Source organism: Hyperoodon ampullatus (genome assembly GCF_949752795.1).
Source record: "Hyperoodon ampullatus genome assembly, chromosome: 9".
Classification (NCBI taxonomy): domain Eukaryota; kingdom Metazoa; phylum Chordata; class Mammalia; order Artiodactyla; family Ziphiidae; genus Hyperoodon; species Hyperoodon ampullatus.
The window spans coordinates 91,191,593-91,209,173 of record NC_136922.1 but is presented as its reverse complement, the minus strand read 5'-3'; the positions used below and the strand labels follow the sequence as shown (position 1 = coordinate 91,209,173).

The window sequence follows — 17,581 nt, the reverse complement described above, 5'->3', positions numbered from 1 at the left end:
CTTTTGCAATGCTTTCATTCCGGCTCAGCCAGTCACTAGAAATCAGCTTTAGAAAACAGAAAAGCCTCTATGTTCAGCCCAGAGCCTCACCCTCATCCCCCTCATCTCCTGCCCCTGGAAACCTGGCTTCCGGAAAGTGTTCTCCTGCCGCATCCCAACAGGCTGCACCCTGATTTGTTTCCTTGGTACCAAGAGGGATCATTAACTTCTCCTGCAATTAACCATACTTATCAAATTGTGAAACATTCCCTGCCACTGAAGGCACCTTTGTCCCCTGCAGTGTGACCGGAGAGGGCTGGAGGGGGAGTCTGTTGCAGACCAGCAGGTGGGGCTTGGAGGCCCCACCCTCCCCGGAGCTGGCCCAGATCCTCATCTTTCTCTGATTATTTTGGCAGGCGGTGAGAAGTTAACCTTCCTCTCTTGGAGCGGCTTCTTTTTTGTTCTGAGAGGAAGCCAACAGGAGAAGACCCTAAGCGGCCATGAACTCTGCCGTCACCAGCTGTGAGCACCCCAAGCCCTTGGTGAGCTCTGGTAGAAGAGAGGGAAACATAAGGGGTGGGGTGGGGTAGCCGAAAGGAGGAAAGATGCCTGGAGGGGGTCCCAGCATGAAGTCCTAATGCGGGTTCATTTTTAGTGCTAAGGACATTGACTCGTGTTCTAGGTAAGACTTTGAATTATTAGAGCTGTCCTCCCAACCTCACCCTCACAGAGGCAAAGATTCCTCCCTGGGTGCCAAACTCTGTGAATGAATTACAAAGGAAGAAGGGAGAGCTGAAAGGTCCTCTTTGCTTTACTCAGTTGAATCTAAATGTTTGTTTTGTAGGTTTCTCAGCATTATGATTTCTTTGATCAGAAGCCCTTTCTGAAGCAAAACAAAGAGAAAGAGAGAGGGAAGCAGAGAGAGACAGAGAGAGAGAGAGAACTAACATTTACTAAATAACCAGTATGCCCCAGGCACTTTATGTACTTTGTTTTCTACCTTCAAACCAATGAAGCATGCACCTCTGTTCCCATTTTACAGATGAGGAAACTGAGGCCCAGAGAGTAAAGTGACAGTAACCCATCTGGAGACCTCTGTAGCTCGTCCTTGAGCCCTGGTCCCACCATTCTCTCCAACCTATTTTGGCCACCTAAAACAACAGGGGGGACTGAGTGGGGACCCTCTGCCCACCGTAGCCAGAAAGAGCCTCCCCCCACCAGGCGCAGCCATAGTGTCTGTGGGACAGGTGCTGCCCACGAACCTAGGCTGGGCCCTCAGAACTATCTCCTGGAGCCAGGCTGTCAGACCCTGCCCACTGCTGGTCAGCCTTCAGGTAAAGAGACCCTGACCATCTCTTCTGGAATATTGTGGAAGACACCTGAGAGAAATCTCCTGTCTTCTCCTCAGAATTCCTTCTGTTAAAAAACAAAATTCAGGGCTTCCCTGGTGGCGCAGTGGTTGGGAGTCCGCCTGCCGATGCAGGGGGTGCGGGTTCGTGCCCCGGTCCGGGAGAGTCCCGCGTGCTGCGGAGCGGCTGGGCCCATGCGCCGTGGCCGCTGGGCCTGCGCGTCCGGAGCCTGTGCTCCGCAACGGGAGAGGCCACGATGGTTAGAGACCCGTGTATCGCAAAAAAAAAAAAAAAAAGAAAAAAGAAAAAAGAAAAAAAAATTCAACGGAGTAAACTTAAAGCTCTAATTGACTTTATTCAATGATTCATGAAACAGGCAGCATCCCATCATAGCAGATAAAAAGGAGCTTTGAGGAGCTGTACAAAATGGAAGAGTTTTATAGGCAGAAGGAGGCAGGGCAAGGAAGTTATTCTATCAAAGAGTGGATTGTTTCAGGTGAGGTCACTTTCCTGAAAGCAGGTGTCTACCAGGCAGATCAATCAGCTCACTAGCGCTGACCAGATAATTCCAGACTGACTGGTTAAAAGTTATATTTCTGGGAGAGACTGAAACTGCAGTTAGGTGAAATATTAAGTCTTGGTTTGCCGACATGGGGCTTAGCATAAGTGACTCCATTTTGGGCCTTTTTTTTTTTTTTTAAACACTTCTGCCACTACCTTATGGAAGCCAAAAAAAAAAAAAAAATCTTGGGAAATAAGTTGAAGACTCCATTTTCTGAAGGCTCTGATGTTTTCCACCTCTTTGGCTCACCTGAGGCCAGTGGGGAGTGCAGGAGTCTGGACACATCTGACTCTTTTTCAGTGGCTTGGCTTGTCATTTTCTTCATAGCCTCAGTTTCAGCACCCAGATTAAGGGGCCATTTTCTGAGATGTTTTTGGTTTTCAAGTGCATATTGCTTTGCTAGAATCTTCTAGGGATATAAACATGGAGAAGACAGCTTCCCCACCTTGAAAGCTTATGGCCTAGCTAGGGGAAAGCGGGGTATAAAAAAATATTTCTGATACAAGGGAGAAGATGGTGAATTACATAACAGAGCGACAAGATGTGTTGGGAGTACAAGGAGGGCAATCATATCGGGTGGGGGAAGCAGAAGAGGTAAAGGAAAAGGAGGCATTGAGCTCTTTGAAGGTGGGTTTAGGGGAAGCAGGGTCGTGGGGATCAGGTAGGGAGCACAAGGTGAGCAAAGGCCCTGAGGCAGGATAATCGAGGCCACGTTTGGAGGGATATGGACAATCCCATTGGCTAGAGTCAGCTGAATGGAAGTGTTAGGAAGCAAAGCTAGAGGGGCACATCGGGGAGTGGGAGGCTGTATGGGGGATGGACGGAGTCAGAGGGCCAAGGGATTCACTTCCCCCCCCAGGCACCCTCCTTCCCACTGCTGCTCCCTCTGCAGCAGAGTCTCCTGCTGCTCTGCTGGCCTGCTCCTGAGAGCTGGCGAGCTGTCCCTGTACTCACAGGGACGCACCTGCCAGCAACTGCCCTCGACACCAAAAGAGGAGGGTTCCATTCTCCCATTTACAAGGGGACCTTGGACAAGCCTCAGTCTCCTCATTGTAACCTCACTGAGCCTCGGTCTCCTCATCCTTAAACTGGGTTGTGAGAATCAAATGAGAGGATGCATTGGAAGGTCTTTGCAAACTGTAAAGCACTATAAAATGCCAAGCCTCAGCACAATGCCTCTTTGGAGCAAGGCCTTTGGCGAAATTACAGCTCATGTGCTGAGTTGATAGACAATTCCAACCAGGAGACTTTGTGGCCCCCCTTCTCACACCAGTGCTCACTGGCAGGGAAGCTTCGTTAAAGAGTTCATTCTTCCTTCAAAAAGGGATTTGTAGGCATTCTTCTGCTGCTTTAAGACTCACAGAATTTTCCTGCCCAGGGATTCTCCTGGGATAAAGGCGCTTCCCGTATCCGGATATGCCCTGAGATGGGACTTCTTCCACCTCCTTCTGAGAAGCCCCTGCTCTAAAATACCTCTGGGATGTCACTTGTTTCTATGTGTGTCTTTAATATGCTAGTGACTCATCTCTGACACACAGCAATCTCAGGTACACTGTGTACCTGCTTATTTTTTTTTTTGTCCCAGTGCTTTGCATAAGTGACGTAAGGTAGTTTACAACAAAAGATATATTTTGATCAGGCCCTATGCTTTCTACCAGCCATGACTGACGGATTTCACAGAAGTCTCACACTCTTATCAGAAGAGAAGAACCAGCCGTTCTCAACGAAGACAAGTTTTTCCCCACTCTCAGTTCTAATTTTTTTTTCATGTGGGGCCTCATACAAGGTCAATTTCCCAGAAAACTGTTTTAAAGCAATTACAGAAGTGGTTTCCATAACCTTCAGATGGTCCAAGTTGATATCTAGACAGAACTTAGAACATTCAGAGGTCATCAGGCTGAGAACACTCTTTGAGTCATTGACTCTTAATAGGAAAAAAAAAAAAAAAAAAAAAGACCCCAAACTAACATTTCCCTCAGTCAGTGTTTCCCTCCCTATCACCTTTCTGAGAATTCCGACGGGTCCTGGGAGAAGGTATGAGGTGAGTTTGCTGGCAGCTGTACCTGCCCCAGCCCGGTGAGCTCAATCACCGGCGCACGTAACAGGCAGCCACACAGACTTCCAGTATTTTTGCAACCATTCCAGAGTTAGAAGGGGACACCGAGGCTGGGAGAGGGAAAGTGAAGTGCCTATGGCTGCCAAGCAGGGGAACGACAGACCACGTCTCCCCCACTCCAAACTGCGCGCTCCGCTGTTCTGTGTAGCCTACCCAGCATCAGTCAACCAACCAGCCAATCAGCCAACCAGCCAATCAGCCAGCCTCTCTTTCCTTCTGCCCCTCCTCTTTTCCTCAGCCTGTTCTCCCGCTCTCGCTGTCGTGCTCGCTGACTGTGCCACGCCTTCACTAAAACCTCGCGATAAGTGCTCCAGACTTCCCTCCAGCAGCCTCCCGGCCATCTTTGGCTTGGCGTTGACTTCCTTAGGCAGAGCCAGCCGTCCTTCTTGTGCGACCCAAGTACCAAGTAGCATCAGTGCCTCCTCCTTTTCAGGAGTCTAAATAAGATCAGCGTGTTGTTTCCAAAGAATTCTAACCAGTTAAGTATTTTTAAAAAGCCGTGAGAAAAATTCTTTATGGTCATTACTTTATACATGGGTTCATTTATTTTATAGCTCAACAGAGAGTGCTGTGAGCACTAACTCTGTGCTAGAGATGGAGTAGTTTGGGGACTTTATGGCCTTTTGGACGAGAAGACATATGATGGTAGTGAGGTGTGTTCTGGGCTGTAGTAAACATGCCTCTGAGGAGGGAAGGCCTCGTCTGGTCTGAGGCTGGGGTGGAGTGAAGTCAGGGAATGCTTCCTGGAACAGTTTTGGGATGCTTATTTCCAGGTATTGCTAAATAGATGAGTAGAGACAAAATCCTTACATCTAAGTTTCAGAAACTAAATGCTAGAAGGTTAATGAGCAAACATTGTTCTGAGGCCCAGGAACAATGTGACTCTGCAGAGCTGTGCTGTGGCTGGCTCAGTCCACCCATGATCATCAAGCCTGACCACGGCCCTGGGTTCCTCCGGCTGCCTGGAGGCTCAGTGTGCTGGGCCATTTTCTCCATTGCCAGTGATGTGGGCCCCGAGTACTGGGAAAGAATTAGGATCCGATTTGCCGGTGCTCTGCCACATGGAGGAGGAGGACCGCCTCAACTATGAAGTAGATGTTATTGACATTTCTGTTATATAGATCAGAAAAATGAGGCTTAAAAATATTAGTAATCTGCCCAAGTTTGGTAAACTATATAGCCAATAAGTTGGAGGAGAAGGTTTACGATTCAAAGTTAATTGGGGGTTAAACTGGTAGGAATGTAACTTGGCTATTGACCCTAGAGCATTCTGTATGCCCTGCACTTATTTACATTTGTGTTATATCTGTTCATTCATCCACACACTCAGACTGTTCAGACTGAGCCCACAGACTATTCTAGAAGCTGGGACAAAAAGAATAAGGCACAGTGAATGCATTCTAGGAACTCACACCCCAGCAGAAGAGATGGATAAGGAAACAGTCCATCCATTATAATCAACATGCTGTGATGAGGGCTTTGGCACAAGGCTGGCCTGTAGGAGCATATGCAAGGGCAGCTACACCGTTCTGGGCCAGAATCCCCATTTACCTGCCCATTTCCTGACCGTGGAGTTGACCCCCATTCCCTCCTCCACAAAGTTTCTTCTCTGCCAGGGCTTCAGGCAAGGCACCCACCTCTCTTGATTGGCCCCAGACTGCATGTGGAGGTCTTGCTGCAGATGTATAATATAGAAAAATCACTGGTCTTTTGACCTAGAAATCCCAAGCAGGCCAGCAGTTATCTCTATCCCACCGCTCTTGCCTCTGGAAAACTGTCCATCTGTCTGGTTGAAATCAGAAAGTGAAACTGAGCAGGACCCTAGGAGGCTCCTGGGCACGGAAGCCTTTCCGTGTTCCCCATTCCTTGTTTGTAGGCAACAGACTCCAGCTTCCATGACCTTCCCTGAGTCCCAAAGGGCAGACTCAAACAGTTGCTAATCAGGGAAGGGAGGGGGATGCAGAGACAAGGGAGGAATAGCCAAGAAACCATAGTGCAGCCTTGGGACAGGGTCCTGGTTCAACCTCAAGGGATACACATAACTATATCTTTTGAGCTCTTTATAGAACTAAAACCCCCAATAAATGGAAGATGTTAGCATTCTTCATTCCAGATTAAAGGAACCGGAGAAGCTCTTCAAGAAGACCACCTGAGGCCAGATTAAAAGAACCACAGAAACTCATCAGATGACCTGAGATCAGATTAAAGGAGTGCAGGCCCTGCACACACCCTAATCTTATCAGCAAATCCACCTTAGAACCGTTGCTATAAAACTCCTCACCAAATCCTCCCAGGTTGGGACACACAGTTTTTGAGAGCAGGAGACCACTGTATCCCCCTTTGCCTAGCAAAATAATAAAGTTATTCTTTTCAAATTCACCCCAAACTCTGTCTCTGAGATTTGACTCAGTACCAGTGCACAGAGGCCGAGGTTTCGGCATCAAAAGTTCACTTGATTCCTCTTGAAATGCTCAAATGTGTTCTTCTCTTGTTCTCAGCAGAGGGGTGATGGTGTACTCAACTCCCATGAAGGTGACCAAGGCAGGAAGAAGGATGGCCAGCCTAGGGGTCTCGGCAGTAGCCACCTGGCTTATAGCATCCTGGATATCCCACCATGGTACCTCTGCATCTTCTTGGGAGTCCAGGTAATGCCACCCATAAGCACTGGGTCCGAAGAAGCTCTGCCTCAAAAGGCACATGAACACACACTCAGGTCAAATTGCTGATATTCTTGGCTTCCATGTTGTTGATATTCTTGGCTTCCATGTTGTTGACCTCCAGGGGGCTCAAGGCTCCTCCAGTCTCTCTTTCTCTCAAGGAGTTTGGGGGTGGGGCATGGGGTTAAGGGAGGATTCTCCCCCATGCTGAGCTAATAGGTCACATCAAGGACACCAACTGGGCCATCGTGGTGTTGGTTTTTTTTTTCAAGATACCAATTATAATTTGTTTGGCAACAACTAAAAAGTTTGATAACCAATGCTTGGGGAATATTGGGAAACAAGGACTCTCAAACACTTTTGTTGGAATGTTATTTGGTGCAACTTTTCTGTGAACATGTAAAACATATATATTGTTTAACCCAGTCCCTAATGCATAAGAATTTCTCTGTAGGGAATACCCCAGTGATCCAGTGGTTAGGACCCTGTGCTTTCACTGCTGAGGGCGGGGTTCAACCCCTGGTTAGGGAACTAAGATCCTGAAAGCCGTGCGGCACAGCCAAATTAACAAAAAAAAAAAAAAAAAAAAGGATTTCTCTATAGATATGCTGGCAAGACTCCTTAAGGTAAGTACAAAGATGTTCTTCTTTTGGTAATAGTAAAATCACAACAAATGAACAAACAAAACCCTAGAAACACCCCCAAAATATCCATCTTAGAGAACTGTGGCACATCCTAACAAGGAATTTTTTTATGTAGCTGTTAGAAAGAGAAAGATGTATCTACCTTGCAGTTAAAAAATGATCACCAATATATATTAAGTGAAAAAAGCCAAGTAAATAACTGTGTATAATGTGATCTTTTTTTGTGTTAAAAACTAACAAACAAAAGAGAGAGAGAACAATAGAAATAAGTATATATAGTAATTTTGCATGTTTTGAAGAATTCACAAGAAACTAATAGAGCCTTGGGAAGAGAAACTAGGAAAGGAAGGGTGGCTTTCAACTTCCGCTATTTATTTTGTAACTTTTGTAGCTTGAATTTTCTAATCTCATAGATGTGTTTCTTTTAATTTTACAAACAGTTCAATGTGGGGTACCAGGGATGGGATACACATTTTTGTTAACTTCTTTGTGCTTTTCTACAAAATAAGAAGAGCAAATGTCATACTATTTTAAAAAATATTATTATGAGCCAATAAATGGATAATGTAGATATTTTTATCATGAAAGGATGTTGAATTTTGTCAAATACTCTTTCTGCATCTATTGAGATGATCATATGATTTTTGTCTTTTATTTTATTAATGTGGTGTATCATATTTTTTGACTTGTGTATATTGACCATTCTTGCATCCAGGGATAAAATCCTGCTTGATCATGGTGTATGACCCTTTTAATGAGCTGTTGAATTCAGTTTGCTAGTATTCTGTTGAGAATTTTTACATCTATATCCATGAAGGATATTGGCCTGTAGTTTTCTTTTCTTGTAGTGTCCTTATCTGGCTTTGGTATCAGGGTTTATGCTGGCCTTGTAAAATGAGTTTGGGAGTGTTTCTTCCTCTTCAGTTTTTTTGGAATAGTTTGGGAAGGCTTGGTGCTAATTCTTCTTTAGATAGAATTCACCAGTGAAACCATCTGTTCCTGGGCTTTTCTTCATTGGAAAGTTTTGATTACTGTTTCAGTCTCCTCACTACTTATTGGTCTGTACAGATTTTCTATTTATTCATGATTCAGTCTTGGTAAGTTGTGTGTTTCTAGTAATTTATCCATTTCTTCTAGGTTACCCAATTTGTTGGTGTGTAATTGTTCATACTAATGTTTTATGGTACTTTGCATTTCTTTAGTATCATTTCTAATTTTATTTGAGTCTTCTCTCCTTTTTTCTGAGTTTAGCTAAGGGTTTGCTTATCTTAAAAAACCAGCTCTAGTTTTGTTGATTTTTTTCTATTGTTTTTCATTTCATTTATTTCTGCTTTGATAATTGTTTTTTCCTTTCTTCTTCTAACTTTGGACGTTGTTCTTCCTTTTCTACTTCCTTGAGGAATAAAGTTAGGTTGTTTATTTGAGATTTCTTTTTTCTTAATGTAGGCATTTATTGCTATAAACTTTCCTCTTAGAACTGCTTTTGCTGAATCCCATTAGTTTTGGTATGTTTTGTTTCCATTTTCAGTTGTCTTAAGATATTTTTTGATTTCCCTTTTGATTTCTTCTTTGACCCATTGATTATTCAGAAGTGTGATGCTTAAGTTCCACAAACTTGTGTCCAGTTTTCCTCCTGTTATTGATTTCTAGTTTCATACCATTGCAGACAGAAAAGATTCTTGGTATGGTTTCAATCTTCTTAAATTTGCTAAGGCTGTTTTGTGACCTAACATATGATCTGTCTTGGAGAATGTGCTCAGGCCTTCCTGGTCAATGGTCTTGCCCTCACCTTGTGCCTTATTTTAATAATGAGCCTCTTGCCTTGTTCTTAAGGCCCCCTCCTTGGTTCATGTTATATCCTCCTGTGCTGTGTCCCTGCCTTGATTTCTTACCTAGAACATCAGTTCTTGGCAGTAGGGTCCTGCCCTTGAACTCCAGACCTTCTGGCCGGGTCCTTGCTTCTTGCTGCCAGGCCTTTCTAGTTCCTTCCCACTGCTTGCCTGGATCTCGCTGCCTGTCACTCAAGGCCAGGCTCCTCTGAGACCAGAGATGGAGCTCTTGCCTCTGGCAGTAGGAATAGGAATGAAGGTAGAGTAGGCAACTACAGCATCTCCAAGCCCATCTCCTCTCTCTGCTCTGCCCACAGCACTTCCTCACAGCCCTGGGGGGACTCGTGGCAGTTCCGCTCATCCTGGCCAAGGACCTGTGTTTGCAGCATGACCCTCTGACCCAGAGCTACCTCATCAGCACCATGTTCTTTGTCTCCGGCATTTGCACCCTCCTGCAAATACTTTTAGGAGTCAGGTAGGTAAAACTCCTCCCCATGGATTTTGACTTTTTTTTTTTTCTATGTTTGGCTGCATTGGGTCTTCATTGATGCTTGTGGGTTTTCTCTAGTTGTGGTGAGTGGGGGCTACTCTTTGTTGCTGTGCACAGGCTTCTCATTGCAGTGGCTTCTCTTGTTGTGGAGAATGGGCTCTAGGCTCGTGGGCTCAGTAGTTGTGGCTCATGGGCTCTAGAGCACAGGCTCAGTAGTTGTGGCCCACGGGCTTAGTTGCTCTGCGGCATGGGAGATCTTCCCAGACCAGGGCTCGAACCCTTGTCCCCTGCATTGGCAGGTGGATTCTTAACCACTGCACCACCAGGGAAGCCCTGGTTTCTGACTTTTATCTGCCAGGGTAGCAGCAAGGTTTGCTTGGCTTGTAGCCTGAGATGAGTTACATGAGTGGCATGATAGAGGGAGCACAGGACCAGAACTGAGAGCCTGGGTTCAAGTCCTAGCTCCAACACTTACTGTCTACATTAGCCAGGATTCTTGATGAAAGTAACACAAATAGCTACAGACAATTATGCCTGAAACCTTTTACTTTTGGAAATTACAAGGCATATGGCTAGTGAACACATTGTAGGGCCTCCTCCCTGGACTTCAGAAGGAGCGGTGCAAGTGAGGGGCCCTTCACTGGTAAATCTGCTTTGACCTAGTCTGTGCCAGGTCTGTGCTCAGCCCTGGAGTTGCAGAGGAAAATGAAAAACATTCCCTACTATGTGCTTCTGCCCGACCTGTCTTAAGAGAAAATGACTTGACAGGAAAAACTAATGTCCATTTATTCTTTTTTTTCCTTCCAGTTTCATTGAGATGTAATTGACAGACAGCATTGTATAAGTGTATGGCATAATGATTTGACTTACATACATCAAGAAATGATTAGCACAATAAATTAAGTGAACATCCATCATCTCATATAGATACAAAATTAAAGAAACAAAATATTTTTTTTCTTGTGATGAGAACTCTTAGGATTTACTCTTTATCATGTTTCTGAATCAAACCACACAGGTGAAGGCTGATACAAGGTAGCCAATTATTTCCAGGATAGGCTGTCTGTAGACAGCATCCAGAGAATATTCATTCCTTGTGTGGTCTTCTTGCCTAAACCAAATCAAAGGCACTTTCCAAAGTGCTTCTTTTGCAGGTCATTTCCAGGAGATATGCCAACGCTTAAGCTCTCCCATTTTCTGTCGAGGAGAGGGGATTAGTGCCTGCATCTTTGTCAGGTTATTTCCCTTCTCTCTCTTCCTCCTTCTGTCACCATCTCTGAGAACCAAGATTTCTTCTAAATCCCCCACCAAGGACTCAAAGAGGTGTAGGGTTTGGTCTGGTCTCTTAGGCCCCTAAAATCTGGGACCCCTCCCACTCTTCCAGAATCAGTCCCTGGAGTGTCAGATGCTGCGGTAGCATCAGAGAGGCCTTGCAGCCACCTGCCTGGATACCCAGGAGCAACCCCCCTGGCTGCCCCATGGAGAGTTACAAACACAAGGCTCTTCTGGATGGGGAAGCACCTCCTCTTAAACTGAGATGGTGTTCACTATAATTATGGAAAAACACTGATCTTGGAAACTGGCGGCCTGAATTCTAGTCCTGGCTTCTGTGCTGTGGGAACCTGCACAAGCCATTCACCCTCTCTAAGTCTCAGTGTTCTCATCTGTAACATGAGGGAGTTGAAGTATGTTATATTTGTAAGTCCCTTCCATCTCTAATATTGTGGACACCTATGATGCTGACAAAAAAGATGATACAGTACCATATTCCTACTGGAATCTCAGTACTGAGAGTGCCTGTGGGCCTAGCCTTCTGGTAAACCCTGTGAGAGACACAACAAATCAGGAGTTAGAGTTCAAAGAATCTATAGCCTAATTAAACATACAAAGAAAGAGGGAAATAAAATTAGGAAATAAAACCATGTTAACGTCCTTAAACTAAGGTGGGGACAGGAATACACTTCAGTTTGGTTCCACTCATGGAAATGGACTTCCTGCTCAGAGGCTAATGAGGACAGTAACTGCCTACGACATTAGAGATTATAAAACTAGCTGATAGGGACGGGGGGCAGATGGCGGAAGAGTAAGACGTGGAGATCACCTTCTTCCCCACAGATACACCAGAAATACATCTACACGTGGAACAACTCCTACAGAACACCTACTGAACGCTGACAGAAGACCTCAGACCCCCCAAAAGGCAAGAAACTCCCCCACATACCTGGGTGGGGCAAAAGAAAAAAGAATAAACAGAGACAAAAGAATAGGGACGGGGCCTGCACCAGTGGGAGGGAGCCGTGAAGGAGGAAAGGTTTCCACACACTAGGAGCCCCCTTCGCGGGCAGAGACTGCGGGTGGCGGACGGGGGAAGCTTCGGATCCGCGGAGGAGAGCGCAGCAACAGGGGTGCGGAGGGCAAAGCGGAGAGATTCCCACACAGAGGATCGGTGTCGACCAGCACTCACCAGCCCGAGAGGCTTGTCTGCTCGGCCGCCAGGGTGGGCGGGGCTGGGAGCGGAGGCTCGGGCTTCGGTCGGATCACAGGGAGAGGACTGGGGTTGGCGGCGTGAACACAGCCTGCAGGGGACTAGTGCGCCACGGCTGGCCAGGAGGGAGTCTGGGAAAAAGTCTGGACCTGACGAAGAGGCAGGAGACTTTTTCTTCCCTCTTTGTTTCCTGGTGCACGAGGAGAGGGGATTAAGAGCGCTGCTTAAAGGCGCTCCAGAGACGGGCGCGAGCCGCAGCTAAAAGCGCAGACCCCAGAGCTGGGCGTGGGACGCTAAGGCTGCTGCTGCTGCCACCAAGAAGCCTGTGTGCGAGCACAGGTCACTATCCACACCCCCCTTCCGGGGAGCCTGTGCAGCCCGCCACTGCCAGGGTCCTGGGATCCAGGGACGGCTTCCCCGGGAGAACGCACGGCGTGCCTCAGGCTGGTGCAACGTCACACTGGCCTCTGCCGCCGCAGCCTCGCCCCGCCTCCGTACCCCTCCCTCCCCCCGGCCTGAGTGAGCCAGAGCCCCCGAATAGGCTGCTCCTTTAACCCCGTCCTGTCTGAGGGAAGAACAGACGCCCTCAGGCGACCTACATGCAGAGGCGGGGCCAAATCCAAAGCTGAACCCCGGGAGCTGTGAGAACAAAGAAGAGAAAGGGAAATCTCTCGCAGCAGCCTCAGAAGCAGCGGATTAAAGCTCCACAATGAACTTGAGGTACCCTGCATCTGTGGAATAAATGAATAGACAACGAATCATCCCAAATTGAGGAGGTGGACTTGGAGAGCAAGATTTATGATTTTTCCCCTTTTCCACTTTTTGTGAGTGTGTATGCTTCTGTGTGAGATTTTTTCTGTATAGCTTTGCTTCCACCATTTGTCCTAGGGTTCTATCTGTCCGTTTTTTTTTTCTTAATAATTATTTTTTATTTTAATAACTTTATTTTATTTTACTTCTTTCTTTCTTTCCTTCCTTCCCTCCTGCCTTCCTCCCTTCCTCCTTTCTTTCTTTCTTTCTTTCCTTCTTTCTTTTCTTTCTTTCTTTCTTTCTTTCTTTCTTTCTTTCTACTTTTTCTCCCTTTTATTCTGAGCCATGTGGATGAAAGTCTCTTGGTGCTACAGCCAGGAGTCAGTGCTGTGCCTCTGAGGTGGGAGAGCCAACTTCAGGACACTGGTCCACAAGAGACCTCCCAGCTCCACATAATATCAAATGGCGAAAATCTCCCAGAGATCTCCATCTCAACACCAGCACCTAGCTTGACTCAACGACCAGCAAGCTACAGTGCTGGACACCCTATGCCAAACAACTAGCAAGACAGGAACACAGCCCCACCCATTAGCAGAGAGGCTGCCTAAAATCATAAGTCCACAGACACCCCAAAACACACCACCAGACGTGGACCTGACCAACAGAAAGACAAGATCCAGGCACTAGTACCCTCCACCAGGAAGCCTACACAGCCCACTGAACCAACTTTAGCCACTGGGGACAGACACCAAAAACAACGGGAACTATGAACCTGCACCCTGCAAAAAGGAGACCCCAAACAGTAAGATAAGCAAAATGAGAAGACAGAAAAACACACAGCAGATGAAGGAGCAAGATAAAAACCCACCAGACCTAACAGTGAAGAGGAAATAGGCAGTCTACCTGAAAAAGAATTCAGAATAATGATAGTAAAGATGATCCAAAATCTTGGAAATAGAATAGACAAAATGCAAGAAACATTTAACAAGGACCTAGAAGAACTAAAGATGAAACAAGCAATGATGAACAACACAATAAGTGAAATTAAAAATACTCTAGAAGGGATCAATAGCAGAATAACTGAGGCAGAAAAACGGATAAGTGACGTGGAAGATAAAATAGTGGAAATAACTACTGCAGAGCAGAATAAAGAAAAAAGGATGAAAAGAACTGAGGACAGTCTCAGAGACCTCTGGGACAACATTAAATGCACCAACATTCGAATTATAGGGGTTCCAGAAGAAGAAGAGAGAAAGAAAGGGACTGAGAAAATATTTGAAGAGATTATAGTTGAAAACTTCCCTAATATGGGAAAGGAAATAGTTAGGTCCAGGAAGCACAGAGAGTCCCATACAGGGTAAATCCAAGGAGAAATACGTCAAGACACATATTAATCAAACTGTCAAAAATTAAGTACAAAGAAAACATATTAAAAGCAGCAAGGAAAAAACAACAAATAACACACAAGGGAATCCCCTTAAGGTTAACAGCTGATCTTTCAGCAGAAACTCTGCAAGCCAGAAGGGACTGGCAGGACATATTTAAAGTGATGAAGGAGAAAAACCTACAACCAAGATTACCCAGCAAGGATCTCATTCAGATTTGATGGAGAAATTAAAACCTTTACAGACAAGCAAAAGCTGAGAGAGTTCAGCACCAACAAACCAGCTTTACAACAAATGCTAAAGGAACTTCTCTAGGCAAGAAACACAAGAGAAGGAAAAGACCTACAATAACGAACCCAAAACAATTAAGAAAATGGGAATAGGAACATACATATCGATAATTACCTTAAATGTAAATGGATTAAACACTCCCACCAAAAGACACAGATTGGCTGAATGGATACAAAAACAAGACCCATATATATGCTGCCTACAGGAGACCCACTTCAGACCTAGAGACACATACAGACTGAAAGTAAGGGGATGGAAAAAGATATTCCATGCAAATGGAAACCAAAATAAAGTTGGAGTAGCAATTCTCATATCAGACAAAATAGGCTTTAAAATAAAGACTATTAGAAGAGACAAAGAAGGACACTACATAATGATCAAGGGATCGATCCAAGAAGAAGATAAAACAATTGTAAATATTTATGCACCCAACATAGGAGCACCTCAATACATAAGGCAAATACTAACAGCCATAAAAGGGGAAATCGACAGTAACACATTCATAGTAGGGGACTTTAACACCCCACTTTCACCAATGGACAGATCATCCAAAATGAAAATAAATAAGGAAACACAAACTTTAAATGATACATTAAACAAGATGGACTTAATTGATATTTATAGGACATTCCATCCAAAAACAACAGAATACACATTTTTCTCAAGTGCTCATGGAATATTCTCCAGGATAGATCATATCTTGGGTCACAAATCAAGCCTTGGTAAATTTAAGAAAATTGAAATTATATCAAGTATCTTTTCCGACCACAATGCCATGAGACTAGATATCAACTACAGGAAAAGATCTGTAAAAAACACAAACACATGGAGGCTAAACAATACACTACTTAATAACGAAGTGATCACTGAAGAAATCAAAGAGGAAATTAAAAAATACCTAGAAACAAATGACAATGGAGACACAACGACCCAAAACCTATGGGATGCAGCAAAAGCAGTTCTAAGAGGGAAGTTTATAGCAATACAATCCTACCTTAAGAAACAGGAAACATCTCGAATAAACAACCTAACCTTGCACCTAAAGCAATTAGAGAAAGAAGAACAAAAAACACCCCCAAAGTTAGCAGAAGGAAAGAAATCATAAAAATCAGATCAGAAATAAAAAGAAATGACGGAAATGATAGCAAAGATCAATAAAACTAAAATTTGGTTCTTTGAGAAGATAAAATTGATAAACCATTAGCCACACTCATCAAGAAAAAAAGGGAGAAGACTCAAATCAATAGAATTCGAAATGAAAAAGGAGAAGTAACAACTGACACTGCAGAAATACAAAAGATCATGAGAGATTACTACAAGCAACTCTACGCCAACAAAATGGACAACCTGGAAGAAATGGACAAATTCTTAGAAATGCACAACCTGCCAAGACTGAATCAGGAAGAAATAGAAAATATGAACAGACCAATCACAAGCACTGAAATTGAAACTGTGATTAAAAATCTTCCAACAAACAAAAGCCCAGGACCAGATGGCTTCACAGGCAAATTCTGTCAAACATTTAGAGAAGAGCTAACACCTATCCTTCTCAAACTCTTCCAAAATATAGCAGAGGGAGGAACACTCCCAAACTCATTCTACAAGGCCACCATCACCTTGATACCAAAACAGACAAGGATGTCACAAAGAAAGAAAACTACAGGCCAATATCACTGATGAACATAGATGCGAAAATCCTCAACAACATACTAGCAAACAGAATCCAACAGCACGTTAAAAGGATCATAAACCACGATCAAGTGGGGTTTATTCCAGGAATGCAAGGATTCTTCAATATATGCAAATCAATCAACATGATACACCATATTAACAAATTGAAGGAGAAAAACCATATGATCATCTGAATAGATGGCAGAGAAAGCTTTCGACAAAATTCAACACTCATTTATGTTAAAAACCCTGCAGAAAGTAGGCATAGAGGGAACTTTCCTCAACATAATAAAGGCCATATATGACAAACCCACAGCCAACATCGTCCTCAATGGTGAAAAACTGAAAGCATTTCCACTAAGATCAGGAACAGGACAAGGTTGTCCACTCTCACCACTCTTATTCAACATAGTTTTGGAAGTTTTAGCCACAGCAATGAGAGAAGAAAAGGAAATAAAAGGAATCCAAATCGGAAAAGAAGAAGTAAAGCTGTCACTGTTTGCAGATGACATGATACTACACATAGAGAATCCTAAAGATGCTACCAGAAAACTACTAGAGCTAATCAATGAATTTGGTAAAGTAGCAGGATACAAAATTAATGCACAGAAATCTCTGGCATTCCTATACACTAATGGTGAAAAATCTGAAAGTGAAATCAAGAAAACACTCCCATTTACCATTGCAACAAAAAGAATAAAATATCTAGGAATAAACCTACCTAAGGAGACAAAAGACCTGTATGCAGAAAATTATAAGACACTGATGAAAGAAATTAAAGATGATACAAATAGATGGAGAGATGTACCATGTTCTTGGATTGGAAGTATCAACATTGTGAAAATGACTATACTACCCAAAGCAATCTACAGATTCAATGCAATCCCTATCAAACTACCACTGGCATTTTTCACAGAACTAGAACAAAAAATTTCAAAATTTGTTTGGAAACACAAAAGACCCCAATAGCCAAAGCAATCTTGAGAACAAAAAACCGAGCTGGAGGAATCAGGCTCCCTGACTTCAGACTATACTACAAAGCTACAGTGATCAAGACAGTATGGTACTGGCACAAAAACAGAAATATAGATCAATGGAACAGGATAGAAAGCCCAGAGATAAGCCCACGCACACATGGTCACCTTATCTTTGATAAAGGAGACAGGAATGTACAGTGGAGAAAGGACAGCCTCTTCAATAAGTGGTGCTGGGAAAACTGGACAGGTACATGTAAAAGTATGAGATTAGATCACTCCATAACACCATACACAAAAATAGGCTCAAAATGGTTTAAAGACCTAAATGGAAGGCCAGAAACTATCAAACTCTTAGAGGAAAACATAGGCAGAACACTCTGTGACATAAATCACAGC

General features: G+C 44.1%; 1 protein-coding gene across 1 annotated transcript in view; it reads left to right on the top strand.

Annotated features, from left to right (window-relative positions):
• Positions 1-479: 479 nt before the first annotated feature.
• LOC307057997 (solute carrier family 23 member 1-like) overlaps positions 480-17,581 on the top strand; it is a gene marked incomplete at both ends in the record, with an annotated part of 50,615 nt that continues 33,513 nt past the window's right edge. The window contains 3 exons of the mRNA XM_079711312.1: positions 480-521; positions 6,505-6,651; positions 9,454-9,611. Of these exons, the coding sequence (XP_079567438.1) occupies positions 480-521; positions 6,505-6,651; positions 9,454-9,611 (347 nt within the window). The remainder of the gene's footprint in view (positions 522-6,504; positions 6,652-9,453; positions 9,612-17,581) is intronic.